The 16,132-nt window shown below is 33.0% G+C and overlaps 1 protein-coding gene across 4 annotated transcripts in view; it reads left to right on the top strand.

The window, feature by feature from the left end:
* Positions 1 to 16,132, top strand: part of PTPRQ (protein tyrosine phosphatase receptor type Q) — a 243,829-nt gene that overhangs the window by 106,062 nt on the left and 121,635 nt on the right. For 2 of the 4 annotated variants that reach the window (XM_087449140.1, XM_087449141.1), the window contains 7 exons: positions 3,014 to 3,174; positions 3,878 to 4,023; positions 9,183 to 9,351; positions 10,773 to 11,063; positions 11,326 to 11,601; positions 11,969 to 12,120; positions 15,517 to 15,658. In XM_087449140.1, coding sequence (XP_087305266.1) covers positions 3,014 to 3,174; positions 3,878 to 4,023; positions 9,183 to 9,351; positions 10,773 to 11,063; positions 11,326 to 11,601; positions 11,969 to 12,120; positions 15,517 to 15,658 — 1,337 coding nt within the window. The remainder of the gene's footprint in view (positions 1 to 3,013; positions 3,175 to 3,877; positions 4,024 to 9,182; positions 9,352 to 10,772; positions 11,064 to 11,325; positions 11,602 to 11,968; positions 12,121 to 15,516; positions 15,659 to 16,132) is intronic. The other 2 variants (XM_087449137.1, XM_087449138.1) reach the window with 2 other exon arrangements.

Genomic DNA, 16,132 nt, shown 5'->3' with positions numbered 1-16,132 from the left:
AGAACAATACCTCCCTAACTCCAATGTATGTTGTTCTCCATTTAATAGACTAAAGTAAAATACAGTAAAGAAAATGTGTGAATAAGTTATTAAAAAAAAATAGACTGCAAATGACAGTAAACACATGAGAACACATTCTGTCTCACTCAAGGTCAGGGATGTGCAAATTAAACAGATATTTTTGGTCAATTGAACTTGCAGAAATTAAGATTAATATTCAGACTAGTAGTGAGAATTTGCTGAAATGCGTACTCTCATGTGTTGTTATTGTGACTCCAAATCATAATAATTTATAATTTGGAACAGTGGTTATTTTGGAACAGTTATCATTAAAATAAAAATTAAAAAAAAACATTTGACTTAATCATGCTATTGGGAATTTAACCTGTGCAAATGAAAGTACCATTATGAAAAGATATTTGTGTAAGAATGATTACTGCATCATTGTTAGTAATAACCAAGGGGAAAATAAGGGAGAGAAACAACCTAAATGTTAATTTATAAAAGGAAGACTGAATAACTATGATACATCCAAATTAGGCAACTACAAAAAAAAAAATAATGTAGATCATTGTTATTAACATAATAAGAGAAACAATTAAGATATAGAACATATACCTTTATAAATGGAACTAAAACACTATAATGGAACACACAGTAATCCTACTATAATATTTTTAAACTAATAAGAACAAAACAGAGATTTTGTAACTAAACCAGCTAAAAGCAAAAGTAACAACCGGTTATAGCAGTGTCAAAGCTGGGTTTCTCATGCACAAGAGGGAGTGACCTCTCTGCACTGCAGGACTGCTCACTGAGACAGCTCTTCAGAGCAGACAGCCAGCCTCGCCCAAAGGTTTATGTGTGTTTCCTCCAATCTGGCAACAGCATAAGAGCAAGGAGGATGGAGTCATATCCTCAGGGACAGCATCCTTCTCTCCTTGTCCTTCTTGGTTCTCAGTTTTATGGCAAATCATCTCTTACGTACCTAGGTACATTCTGAACTTGCATCAGAAGTTGAAGTTTCATTTGAAGTATGCTCAGATATGTTTCTACCTTAGTTATTAATATATCAGCCACAACCCTAAACTCCAAAAGAAAAACAAACAAACCCCAAATAGACAAGACATATCAGTATCTGAAAAATGTTTGTTAGCACTATTTTGTCTCTGGAGATAAACCAGGGTACATGTGGAAACTGTCTCTGTGTATGCTAACTGACATGGATTATTGAGTTTGTTATTCAGATAATTTATAAAGACTATCTTCTTTTTACTGAAATGTCCAGATATGTAAGACAAAATTTATTTTTGACCTGCATTTTCCAGGTCATTGCCTTGATTCTACAGTATCTGTGGAACATAATTGGAGTTTTTCTTACTGTAGGCAGACACTTATCTGCAGTATTCTGCTGTGAAGGTCAGGTCAAGCAGCAGATAGTATTGAAAAATATGCCTGAAAAGGAATTTTAAAAATAGATATAATGCAATTAGATTACTTTAATTTTATAGCTCTAGAGATCTGAATTGGATTAGCTATATTGTAGTGTTCTGATGAGCTGTGACCAATGGCAGGAGTATGGAATTGGGTAAAGTTTCTATGACAAGGCATCTCTCTCAGACTAATAGCCAGGGCATTAAGGTTTTAAAAGCCCCTCTCCCGTAGTCTCAGTGAAGTCAGAGAATGCCTTCCCTACTGCTCTGACAAAGGATGCCCGATGAAACTGTTTCCAATTGCTGAATTGCCTGGCTAATCCTGCCTGTCTCCAATCGCATGCTCTAAATCCGTATTTTTCTCACTATGGTAAGCCTTCCAACTATTTTTCAGATAACCATACTTATATTTGGAGTGAATTGATGCTTTCGTAATGGTAAAACCATGGCTGAAATGTATCTCTTTGTGGATATCCTTAATTCACTTAAAATCTCTTATTCCTCTTAATGATTCAATAATTCAAATATTTCAGTGGTAAAGGAAAAGCATTCTATATTCAGAGGGAATATCCATTTACTTCTTGGATGCCTTATGTTTCTAAAGGAGGAAAAAAAATGAGATTACATGAGATATATACCTTTTCTGTGATATAGATCATATTCCCTTATCTAAATTCTTTAATAATAAATTTTATTGCTCTTAAAATCTAAATTTATTTTTAAAATGCACAGTTTTTATGTGTGCATAAACATAACACTATGTATGTGTTCATTCTTTAGTTTAGATTTTAATCTATACCCAGTTCAAAACTATGGAAACCGAAATAAAATGCCTGAAATGAAACAATGGTAGTGCTCTGTTACTTAGCAACATTTTATTCTTTAGACTTTTCCCCCTTCCTGGGATTTTGGTAGGTACTTGGAGAGTGTTGAGTCAATATTTATTTTCTTTTCTGGAGTGTCATTTCAGATACTTTTAAGATTTTAATTGAGTGAGACATGTGAGCTCTACTTTTTCCTTTCCTGATGTTACTCAAACATTATTTTCAATCTCATTTCTAATTAAATAAATAAAGGATAACCCACAGGCTCACTGTTTTAGATACTACTATTCAGATATTTACTATTTATTTATTTGACTTGGTCTGAAGTAAATGTTACTTTTGTACAGTATTTATAGTATAAATAAGATTTTGGCAACACTTAAAAAGAACAAATGTTTGAACAACTAAAACACTGGTATGAAAAGGAATGCTGTAATTATCTCAAATACACAGTATTCCTGGAGATCCATTAAAATCAGTCCAAGAAAACTCTGATATGAACATCTTATTAACACTTGGTTGAATTGCTGAATTCTTGAAAACTGAATACTTGAAAAACAAAGGAAGTTTATTATTGAATTATTCTGATATTCACTCTTTCAGCATTTCAGGATAAGTGGCATCTTTATTTTATTAGTCTGGATTAATAAACTTCTGTGCATACATGTTGCTTTTTTTAATTTACTTGTGCTCAAAATGTATATGTAGCATTTAATTTAAATTTCAATTATACAAATAATCTTTTTTTTCTCTAAGGGATAGATCATCATTAAAAACTATTAATGTAACTGAAACATCATTAGAGTATTCAGATTTGGACTATGATGTTGAATATAATGCTTATGTAACAGCTAGCACCAGATTTGGTGATGGGAAAACAAGAAGCAGTGTCATAAACTTTCGAGCACCTGAAGGAGGTGAGTTCTTCTGTATGTAGACCAAGTAAAAGAATATCCTAATCAGAAAAAATAAGTGTTAAATATAAAAATGTGTTATTAAGCCTAATATCTGTCATTGGTTGGATGCAAAATTGCTTTTTGGTCACTTTTGAGCTGTGTGATGTTGGGAAAGTTAGTTAATCTATGTGTGCCTCAATTTCCCATCTGTGTTCTGGAAACAATATAGGACTTACTTCACAGAGAGTCCTTATGAGGCTTAAATGAGTTTATATTTGTAAATGCACTCAGCACAGAACTGGACACTTTGTAAGCATCTTATGTTGGTTAAATGAAACAAAATAAAATGTATGGTCAGCTCTCTGCTTTTGTCCTCTATTTGATTTCAAAATTCTAAGTTAAAATTATGTATTCTATATGGGAAACTTGTTATAATTGTTTTCAAATCCAGGGCAGTAGGTCTGTTTTAGAGCTGGGATAGTGTTTTATGAGTAAGAAATGCATCTGTCCTCTGCTTGGATATTGCTACGGTACAATGTTAGAGGGATGGCCCAACGAGCCTTATGGATTTCACTTCTGACTTCTAATTAGAGGTTATTCCTAATTTAAGATTTTTTTTGAAAACCAATTATCATCACTCATCAAAGGCAGGTAAAATTAGAAACATCTCAGAGATTATTTAGAGCCACAAGTACAGTTTTTTGTTCCATTGTTTGTTTTATAGCACCAAGTGATCCTCCCAAAGATGTTCATTATGCAAATCTCAGTTCTTCATCAATAATTCTCTTTTGGACTCCTCCCTCAAAACCTAATGGGATTATACAATATTATTCCATTTATTACAGAAATGCTTCAGGTACTTACATACAGGTAAGACTCTGAGTTTTCTCCTAGTTCTTTGTTTACATCCTTCAGTTTTGTTGATGATGATATAGACTTGGCATGGTAGAAAAAAATCTTACATTGATAATTATGCATAGACATTTTATAAAACTCCCTTTGAAATAGAAAAATGTGGTAGATAAATGTCTGGTACATTTCAATCTCTCTTTCTATCTATCTGTGCATGCACACACATTTCTACATCAGCTCAAAAATGCATTACCAACAATGAAGCTGCCACCTATTTACAATTCTGTATATACATATGGCCCTCAATTCCACTCCTCCAAGAAGTGTTCTCCAAAGAGTCGATGGTTTCATTTACCCTCGATTATTTCTCAGCTAAAAAAATTTTCTTTTGTTTGTACAGTACTCCCTCCTTATCCACATTTCACTTTCCGAAGTTTCAGTTACCCATGGTCAACCCTGGTTGAAAAATATTAAGTGGTAAATTCCAGAAATAAACAATTCATAAGTTTTAAATTGCTCGCCATTCTGAGTAGTGTGATGAAATCTCTCACCGTCTAGCTCCATCCTGCTCGGGAAGTGAATCATCCCTTTGTCCAGTGGATCCACACTATGCTCTACCCGTCTGTTAGTCACTTAGTAGCCCTCTTGGTTATCAGATCTACTGTCACAGTATCACAGTGCTTGTGTTCAGGGAACCCTTATTTTACTTAATAATGGCCCCAAGGCTCGAGAGTAGTGATGCTGGCAATTTGGATATGCTGAAGAGAAGCCGTCAAGTGCTTCCTTTAAGTAAAAAGGTAAAAGTTCTTCACTTAGTAAGGAAAGAAAAAAAATTGTACGCTGAGGTTACTAAGATCATAAGAATGAATCTTCTATCCGTGAAATTGTGAAGAAGGAAAAAGAAATTTGTGTTAGTTTTGCTGTTGCACCTGAAATATATATGTAGAGGAAAAAACGTAGTATATATATAGGGTTTGGTACTATCCTTGATTTCAGGCGTCCAATGAGGGTCTTAAAACATATCTTCTGAGGATAAGGGGGGACTACTGTATACACTATAAATAGTTTTCATGTGTTTGTGTGTTTTTCTTCAATTTTAAAAATGTTTTCAATTGTTAGCAGGAGGGGTTGATATCATCATTATTATTATTGTTATTATTATTACTTAGTATCAGATCTAATGCAATCACCAGGAATGTGGTTATTTAACTTGAGGTATGCAAGGTTCTAGGTTTGCACAGTTTGCAGATGGGCACTTTCTAGGATATGAATCATAATAGTTATGAAAATACCTAACATGCATTTCACTTAGAGAAATATTTTTAATTTTTTCAGCAGAATCCCTTTATTTCTCCAAGCTTAATAGTTCACAGAACTGTAATATATGAAAATAATAAAATTGGAGTGGTTGTGATTGAATCAGGAATGGAGAGAGTTGGAATACAACTTGGAAAACACTAATTTAAAAGAAAGACTGCAATTTACAGAATATGTACCACACTGATAGAAACTATTGACTACGTATTGATTATGACTCTGGCCATTCTTATTTCTTTGTATCCTTTTAAGCAGAGAGAGAATAGAGATAAGTCAGTAATTCCAATTTGCCTGTTTCCATTTGTGACTGACAACCTAAGTTTAGCCTTTCGAGTTAGTTCTTATGAGCAGCAATCTCTGGAACTAAAGTATGACTTGCTTTAGTGCATCTATACTGCAATTTAGGCTAATGAATAGGGTCAAAGCAGAGCTTTACAAGCTGTCTCAGGACTAACCCAGCAGTGGGTAAAAGAAAGTCCAGAGGTTGGTTTAGTTTTTGCATTCTGCTCAAGGCCCTTTAAGAGTGGAGTTGTATAAGAAAGGAGGATCCATTGTTTTTCTTCTCTATTCTGTATATCGAACAATTTTTGCTATTCCTTTTTATTCTGCTCTATGTGGGGAAGGGAAATGGGAATTAGCATGCAATTTATTTGTTTACTTTTTACCACAATGTTGTTTACAAATTTAGCAATGTTTCGTTATGTCGCAGGGGCCGTTCGAATTTCAGGTCCTTCTTTCACGCATTTAACAAAAATATTGCAAAGTCTTTCAGAAGTTCTGAATCTTAGCAAAGGTTTTGCTGCTGTACAATTTACTTACGGCTATTTTGGTTCTCTTTGTCCACACCTAAATAATCAAGTGTAAACATCTAACTAAACGTAAGTTGCAACAAGATCTTGTGAACCTACTTACTCAAACCTGCATCTACAATATGATCCCATTTGCAATGTATCTATCTTAGAAAATGTAATCTTTTATTAAATAATCTTAAGAATGCTTTTAAGTGTGACAGCTGCAAGAGGGCACAGGCTAATGATGTTAAAACATTTCTCATATTGCTTGAAGTTCATCTGTGCTTTAATTTATTCCCAAAGTTAATGTTAAATATAGCATCAAAATCTTCACTACCTAATTTTCTGTTTTGGATTGCTAGAAGAGAATCCTCAAAATGAAAATTATATAGCAGAATAAGTGTACAGCTTTTTTCTTCCTCCTTCTTTCTTCTTCTTCCTACAGAACTTTGTAGAATATGTCATGCATGGTATATCCTATTCTGCCTTCTATTATCTGCTACTTGTCTTCGCTTTTTTATGCCATAGCAAACAACTTGAAGAAAAGAGTCATGTGACACTTACCTTTCCATTGCCTGAAGTCCTCTGGTATTGTGTCATACATAGGTTTATTGCTCAATAAATATTTTAATTCAAAGAACATAAAACTGTTATAATAGACCAACATTATTTTTGGTGCTTAGTTATACTTTTGGAGCACTTGAGTGTGTAGTGCAATACCTTAGGGAATTTAATCTCTCTACTACTGCCTGGCAGTCCTTCCTGTTCTTCCTTTGATTGTTGAACATTTGCTCTTGTATAGTGTATTGACTCTTCCATATTTTAGTTTTTACCCACTTATGTCATATATCCTCAGTGTGCTTGATATGTGTCTTATATTAAAAAAGTGTTAAATGAATACTGGTTGATTAATCAAATTTGAAAATCTTTCACTAAATAACTTCTGACTGCATTTGTATACACAAAAGAATAAGCCTAATTAGATAATTTGAGCCAAAAGACGTTTTTTTCCAAAAATAAATACATGAATGAAATAATCATCTGGATAATTGATTGAATTCCAAATTTGTTATATGTTTATGCATGCTAAGTCACACACTCATCAGGAATGACTTCTGGTGATTCAAAATAATTCATTACTTAATAGTCATCAAGGTCACAGGTAATCAGAATAAATTCTATAACAAAGAAAAATTTAAATTTACACCAAAAAGCTACATTAATATGTTTTTTATTACATCGCCATGACTTATTTATTTTATAACTGGAAGTCTGTACCTTTTGACCACTTTTACCCATTTTGCTTACCCTCCACCCCCCACCTCTGGCAACTACCAATCTGTTCTCTGTATCTGTCAGTTCAGATTTTTTTTTTGTTGGTTTAGATTCCACATATAAGTGAGATCATATGGTATTTGTCTTTCTCTGTCTGACTTATTTCACTCAACATAATGCCCTCAAGGTCCATCCATGTTGTTGCAAATGGCAAGATAGCCTTCTTTTTTATGGCTGAATAATTAAATTAATAGTTTTAGGAGATACTGTAATAAGCTAGTTATTCCATGTTAAAGTAGATGTGTTGGAATGTATTAAAACTCAAAGATTATATTTTGGGTGAGATTGTCAAATTATTTTAGCTTGGCTGTTCCTAATAAGGCACCACAAAAGTGAAGTAGATCTTTTATTACACTCACCCTTTTTCCCCACCAAATACTGACAAAAGAACCACAAAAGTTTGCTGAATTTAATTTCTTTTTTTTTAAAGATTTTATTTATTTATTTATTTTTTCCCCCCAAAGCCCCAGTAGATAGTTGTATGTCATAGCTGCACATCCTTCTAGTTGCTGTATGTGGGATGCGGCCTCAGCATGGCCGGAGAAGCGGTACGTCGGTGAACGCCCAGGATTCGAACCCCGGGCCGCCAGTAGTGGAGCGTGCGCACTTAACCGATAAGCCACGGGGTCGGCCCTGAATTTAATTTCTTGATACATTGCAGAGCCATCCTAACTATAAATTTTTGGTTAAATTGATTATCCTATGTTAATCATCTAAATGAACTAATTACCATTTATTGGTTTTTATTGTGTGCAGACATGGTACTAATTGTTTTATGTGCTTCATATCATCTAATCATCAAAAGCTCTCTGTGAAGTGGAAATTATTATTCCCATTTTATAGCTGAGGAAGGAGAAGCTTTAAGATTAGATGATTTATCCAGGGCTACCCTGCCAGAATTGAACCAACGTCTGTAGGACTTAAGAGCTTTGTGCAGATTGGAATGATTCAGATTTCCCAGTGTAGATGGACATTATTGTAAAGTTATTCATACTAATTGCCTATATGATTTTTTTAAAGTCTATTTTTGTTTAGTTTAGAATCGATTTTGTTTGAGTGCGTGTTTTGTGTTTAAAATTTGGTCAGAAAGGAAATGATTGCATAAATTCTCTAATCATCTAAAAATGCCTTGGGACAAATATAACTAGGAGTCAAGCAAGAGAATTTCAATATTTCTCTTACTGTACATATGAGAGAGCGCATCTCACTGCCTTGTCATTTCTCCCCATGGTTGTAGAAAGTAAGAAGACCCATTAAAGATGAATAATAACCGTTTGTGTTCATAGGAAGAGGTGAACACTTTCATAATTCCTTCATCATTTATAATAATAAAAATATTAAAATTTTATAATATAATACTCCCAAACTTGTTTAAAAATATAGAGTCAATGTTTTGAAAAATACTTCACTGTTTCATATTGAAAACACACTGATTGGCACAGTTGTAGCATTTTCAGTTGGCCGTTTGATGTTCTTCATTACTAAGCTTGGAGTTTCTACTCTGCTACTCCGTGTGTTGATTTTGTAATAAAAACAGCCACCATCTATTCCTCTTTTAGTTCAAACATATTTCCACTTTAATTATTGCAATAAAAATGTTCTCTGTTCATTTTACTCAAAAATTAACATATTAAAATAATGAGAAAACCAATTCATGGATAATAATTATTTTGAAATGTTCATGTATACTAAAACTATATTCTGAACGATTAAAACAATATGTTTATTTTTCAGAATTTTACACTCCCTGAAGTAACCAATGACTTTGACAATATGACCGTATCTGCAATAATAGATAAACTGGCAATATTCAGCTACTATACATTTTGGATAACAGCAAGCACTTCAGTTGGAAATGGGAATAAAAGCAGTGACATAGTTCAAGTATACACAGATCAAGACAGTATGTAAATGGAAAACATTTATTAATCTTTAATAGGATTAATTTAAAACTGTATAATTATTTCTATTTGTATGTATTGGTAGTAAAATCTATATTTTATTTAGGCACATTTAACTAGTCATTATATTAGTTTGACAATGCATTTAATATAGCTATAAAACTATTGCAATAATAACAGCCTTTTCCATTCATGAAAACTGTTATCACCCATTAGTGAAAATTCTGTCTCTTTTATTGCTTCGAAAGATGTCAAAGCCATCCGGTTATGGGCATGAAAAATGCTGTTGCATACATGGACAGATTTTCCAAACTTGATATACTTATCCATTTGCTTTAGGAACTACATTTTTTTTTTCTCCAGCAATTTGTTTCCTTTTCAGTCTTTGAATCCACATAGGACTCTCTGCAGCATCTTTGTTCCTGTTGTGTTTGTGGCTAATATACCCAGAATATCTTTTTTGCTTTAACCTCAGAATTTTCTAGGATGTGGCTTCTAAGAATCCTGTTTGTGCTGAATATTCAGAAAACTGTAATGATTGAAACTCTTAACGTTTTTTAGGTTTCCACTTCGAGAACACAATGATACATGGATCATTGCCTATTTCTTTTTGTGGTTGTTTCTGTTGTCCACTTATTTTTCAAAGATTGGTCTGATATTGAGAAATGGTACTGACCTAAACTTCTGTTGAGAGTAAAATTACATGTTTATTATCTGAGGATTATAAATTGACAGACACTATAAGTATGAGGAGTGAATGCTTTCCTTGTTGTCAGAACAATCTTTTAAATAGTTTACACGTGAATCAAAAGAAGAAGATAGGATAAAATATGTGGAGATATGAGTTTGGAGAGTCTTTAGCAAAAAGGTTTTAGTGCAATATGTGGTCAATATCATTTCAGGCATTCTCTAAACGCAGATCTCTCCCAAGATTTTCACCAACCTGTAACATTTTATCAGTTATTAGTATAGCACCATGAATAATAAACACTTACTGTGCACTGTTCTAGGTGAGTGATCCTAGATGACCTCATATGTACAAGAAGGATAAGAAAGAAACTAAAAATATTATTTAGATAATATACATTGTCAAAATATTTAAATATCTGTGTATACATGCACACACATCTATGTATACACACACATAATCTCCATGTTGTAGGGCAGAAAAGCCTAGAGAATATTATATAAAACAATCCTCACACATATTAAAGATGACAGGGTTTATTTTGAATAATTTTTAATATAATTATTTAAAAGATATTTTGTAATAGGTGCTGTTTACCTCATCTGCATTTAAATTGTGTAAGAGGTGCTGATGTAACAGATGCTATTTCAACTATTATCCTCCAGTTTGTGAATTTACTTAAATTTTATTTAGCGTGACTGATAATTTTTATATTTTGCACATTACCCATCATAGTACCTGAAGGGTTTGTTGGAAACCTGACTTATGAGTCCATTTCATCAACTGCAATAAATGTGAGCTGGGGCCCACCGTCTCAACCAAACGGTCTAGTCTTCTACTATGTTTCTCTGAGCTTACAGCAGACTCCTCGCCACGTGAGACCACCTCTAGTTACGTATGAGAGAAGCATATATTTTGATAATCTGGAAAAATACACTGATTATATATTAAAAATCACTCCATCAACAGAAAAAGGATTCTCTGATACCTATACTGCCCAGCTACACATCAAAACTGAAGAAGATGGTAGGCTGGACCCTTCTATTGCCTGTTAAGCAGATCGTTGGTGTTCTCTTATTTATATTGCTTTCTGATAGAAAATGTTGTTCTTATTGTTACATAGATTCTGTTTGTTCTTGAGGAATTAACCTTTCAAAAAACACAATGAACTCTAAGTTTCTTAAAATAATTATCTGTTAATAAAATTAAGTCCCATTATTATTAAAGCCTCTTCTTTTTAATGCTAATTCACTTTTGTTTCATTTAATATTCTTTTTTTCTTTTATAGTCCCAGAAACTTCACCAATAATCAACACTTTTAAAAACCTTTCTTCTACCTCAGTTCTCTTATCATGGGATCCCCCAGTAAGACCAAATGGTGCAATAATAAGTTATGATTTAACTTTACAAGGACCAAATGAAAATTATTATTTTATTACTTCTGATAACTCTATAATATTGGAAGAGCTTTCACCATTTACATTATATAGCTTTTTTGCTGCTGCAAGAACTGTAAAAGGACTCGGTCCTTCCAGTATTCTTTTCTTTTACACAGATGAGTCAGGTAAGCCAGAATCCATATTTCTTCAAATGATTTCTCTGTTGAAGCACTTGCTCTCTTTTTAAGGAACAGCATGGAAAACGAAAAAATATTTGATTGTCTGTGTGTAACAGGCTTACAACTATTCATCTGCTTTGCTGACCATATTTTTTTTTATTGGAGCTTCAGAACAAAGTGTTCTGTTTAAAGCTACTTTGGAACTACTGAGTTTCAAGTACCAAAACATAATTACTAATGCAATTTATTTCTGAAATTAAAATTGGATCATTTTATAAATCTTTCTGAACTAGTGTCTTCGAGAAGCTAGAGTCGCGATATTTTTATGCTAAAAATGTTATGAATATAAGTTTTGTAATGTGTTTTCCTGCAGTGCCTTTAGCACCTCCTCAAAACTTGACTTTAATCAACTACACTTCAGACTTTGTATGGCTGAAATGGAGCCCGAGTCCTGTTCCAGGCGGTATTGTTAAACTATATAGCTTAAAAATTCATGAACATGAAACTGATACTGTATTTTATAAGGTAGGTTGATTGTAACAGTATATGTTTATTTCAAAAATTCAGAAATTGAATTAAAATCTTTTGCCATGCAGGGGGAAAATGGACTGCTTTAAACTAAACAAGGACTGTCTTTTAAAAACATCTTGTTTGTTTCCTACAATTTAAAGATGCTTGTGGAAAACACAGAAAACGTTTGTCAGATATGGAAGCTGAGTACTTCTAGAGCAATTTACTTAGAATTTGTTACTTCTAGATATCTACAAGTTAAGAAATAATTGCACCATTTGTTTAATGTTGGAAAGTATATAGTAAGTTTTTTCAGACTATTTAAAGCTTATTATCTTGAAAGTAATATATTTCTATTTGTTGTTAAAAGAAGTACCAAGTGAATGTCTTTAACCTTTTCAGAAAAGTGTTTATACTGGACTTTTGATAATCCTCCCTGATAGCATTTAATTCCACACTAATTGGTCTCTTAAGATATATCATTATTCCTTTCCTTTCAATGCTAATTAGTTTGCAACGCTAAACACCCTTTCCTACCTCCATTTTTAGGTTCCAGAATCAATGAAAAATATTCAAAGAGCCAGTGTAACAAAGAGTCTCAAATATACTTATATGGTTTCTACCATTTAATTGCCAAAATATGTTATACTGGCATTTATTTAAGAAAGTGTTCTCATTTTTGTCCAAAGGCAAAGGAAGTACATACCAGAATGCTCTTATTTAGTTACAGCAAGAAGAGTGCAAAAAATCTGCAGTAAACATTGTCCTCAATATTATATGCATTACAATTCATTACTTATGGTAAATCATTTTTATAGCTTGTGTAGCTTACAAAGTGAATAGTAAAAATTAAAAGCAGTGATTAAGGTTATGTCATAAGGTACAGTGACTTTCTTTCTGGAAATCAAGATATTACTTTAAAATCTGATAGGCTGAGTAGAATTTGAATTATATTACTCCATAAATGTAGAATCTGTTTCCCAGAACTGTGAAATTACGTTAATGACACAAAGTCTCTAGCCCTCCAATATCTGTCCCAGGTCTAATCTTAACATTTTCCCATTTTTTATTTGCTTTGTCTGTATGGATCACTGGGAAATAGATATCAAAAGGGAAAAAAGGTATCATTTTCTTCATGTAGTCATATTCTTAGGATAATCACATCTGTGTATTGGGGTTTGGATGTGGATGTGTAATCTTTTCTCCTCAGAGCAGTGATCTCCACCACCGACACCGTTAGCATAGTGGTAAATTAAGGGCTCTGGCATCAAATTACCTAATTAGATCCTTCCCTTTGAGACTTACTGTGCTGTGTTGGGGCAGTTGCTTAACCTCTTATGACTCAGTTACTTCAAGTGCAAAATGGGAGTTATAAAGATGCATACATTAAAAAGTGAGGATTATATGGGAAAATCTATATAAAGCGTTTAGAACAATCCCCGACATATGCTAAATGTCTTAGATATTATTTTTGTTATTGTATATAGTTTAAAAAAGAACAAAAAAGTCCATCCAGCATTGTAATAGCACTAAGCATGAAATGGCAGTACACCTTTACCTGAGTATGATAATGTCATATTCTAAGATTTTGAGACATTCTGTTTTCTCAATAGAAATGCTACCATAAAAATTCCAATTGTAGAAAAAAATATAATCTTTATACCATAAAGTATTAAATACATTATTTTTGGGGTAGAGGGAGTAGTTTTTCTTTAAAATCTACTACTTTTAGTTGCTCCATTTTGTATTTATTTTCTCTTCCATCAATTTTCCTAGTCTTATTTTCTTTTAATTCCTTTAAATGTACTCTCATGTCATCTTTTTCCTTTCTTAAATCTAGTTTACTTTCCTCCCTCTGTTTAGCTTTCTCTCCGAGTGTGTTGTCCTATTTTCCTTTCTATGTTTTCATCTACCTCTATGTCCCGACTGTCAGTTTCTATTATTTTTTTCTTTGCCTCCTTTCAAATTATATGTGGACTTGTGGAGGCGGAATAATTCCAGAAGCACTCCCAATGTTCCTGCCCTCCCAGTCAATCCAGGTTGTCCACATGGAGATCCATCAGATCCAGGTCTGCTGCTGTCTCAGGTCGCTCACACATTCTGAAAGAAATTATTTATTTAGGAAAAAATTTTGTTGAAATATATTTGGAAATATTCCTCACTCGTGTCTCCCTCTTACAACTTACTCTTGCATAAATCTGTTCACTATCCATAAGCTACTCTCACACTTTTCATTATAATCTCTTGAATTCAGTCGTTTCTCTGGGTATTAGCCCTTCCTCACCAAAATCAAAATTTACCTGCTTTGTGTTTTATTTCTTCTCAGTGAGCAGTTGTTTGTGGATTTCTCTAATTAATATAAAAATCCTTGATGACAGGGACCATGTATTATATATCTTTGAAATCTCTTGGTTATCTAACAGTATGCTGTATAAACAGTAAGTGTGAAAGAATGAAAGGAAATAGTGTAATACAGTGAGTCCCTAAGGATGTCAAGGACTTGCAAGAGGTTAATTTAAAATATGATTCTAGCTCTAAGTGCCCTGAGAGTTAACAATCTTGCTAAATTTCTGCTCCTGAAATGTTTACTAAATAAGTCAAAGTGGTTTATATTTTGAGTCAGATATAATGCAATATTCTTAAAGTTATACCACAGAAGAGATTGTCTTCTCTTTCCATAAAGATAACAGATTAATCTTAACTGCTCTCTCAGTTAGGACAATTATCTTTGAATGAAGACTTTATACTTAATGGTAAAATTTTCTATAAGAAAGTATATCTTCCCTTGGGCAACTATGATAACTGTTTTGTTCCTTTTTTCACTTTCCTAAGAGACTGTGTAAAATTAGAAATTTAGGAGTTGTCTGGGAAAATTCATAATTTAAGCTTCATGGGAGCAGAAATTTTGTTTGATTTGAGTCACTGCTACATTCCCAGCACGTAGCATACAGTGGTTGAGGAATAAATTAATTTACAAAGGATCTTGCTGGGTATTTAAAAAATGAATTTAGATGAATTCAAGAAAAATCAAGTATTGCTGACATCCATAAATTGGATTTAAATTGGGAAGTTTAATTTTTGTAAGTTTAAAGGAAATAATCGGTAAATAATTCCAAGTAATCTTGTGGGAGACAAAAAGAAAACAAAATGCTCTAGCTTTTAAAAAGCTGGCAATTATGAGATTCTTCATGGCTGAGACGGCACCCAGTTCATCCTTGTATCATCAGCTGAGCACACCCTGTGGCACCAAAAAATGTTTAGCATTTGTTTTATTTTAATTAGAAATACCCATGCTTATTAAGTCAAGGTTAAACACAGAAGGCATAACTTTGATGTAATAAAATATTTCTTCCAGTTACAAACAAAATTTTGATGATGCATTGTGATTAAGAATTTTTTTCTATTTTTCAGAACATTTCAGGTTTTCAAACTGAAGCTAAACTTGTTGGACTGGAACCAGTCAGCACCTATTCTGTCAGCATATCTGCCTTTACCAAAGTCGGAAATGGCAATCAATTTAGTAATGTGGTAAAATTCACAACCCAAGAATCAGGTTAGACACAGTTTTTTGATCCTAAAATGTTTCATTTTGTATTTAACATTTTTTCCTTCCCTTTCCCAGTTTACGTGATGAAGTATCACTATTGAATAGGGAATATTCAATCCCATTCAAAGGGGAGTCAGATTTCAATGCTTTAAGGCTGGGCCAGGTCTTTTATCTTCAATCAAACATATATATATTTATGTACACCTGGTTTTTCCTTTTCAACTGAGGAAGTTGAAATAAAAGACTAGTTTAGGAACAAAGTAGGCTTCTAGATATCTGTGAAAATTACCTATTCTTAGTACCATCTGAGACAGCTGGGAAAAAAAGGAGAAATGAACCAGTAGTCACTTTTAACAGGTTGATTTGTATTTTCATGAAATGACAGCTATGATTTTTTAGGAAGATAATTTGTGACATTTGAAGACCACTAGTCACTGTGTAAGTTTCTACTTACTTTCCCGTAGTCCATTTGTAACATGT

Source organism: Ceratotherium simum, chromosome 25 (genome assembly GCF_057802395.1).
Source record: "Ceratotherium simum simum isolate JZ-2026a chromosome 25, ASM5780239v1, whole genome shotgun sequence".
Classification (NCBI taxonomy): Eukaryota; Metazoa; Chordata; class Mammalia; order Perissodactyla; family Rhinocerotidae; genus Ceratotherium; species Ceratotherium simum.
The sequence above is the reverse complement of the archived record's forward strand: the minus strand, read 5'-3'. Positions and strand labels throughout refer to the sequence as shown.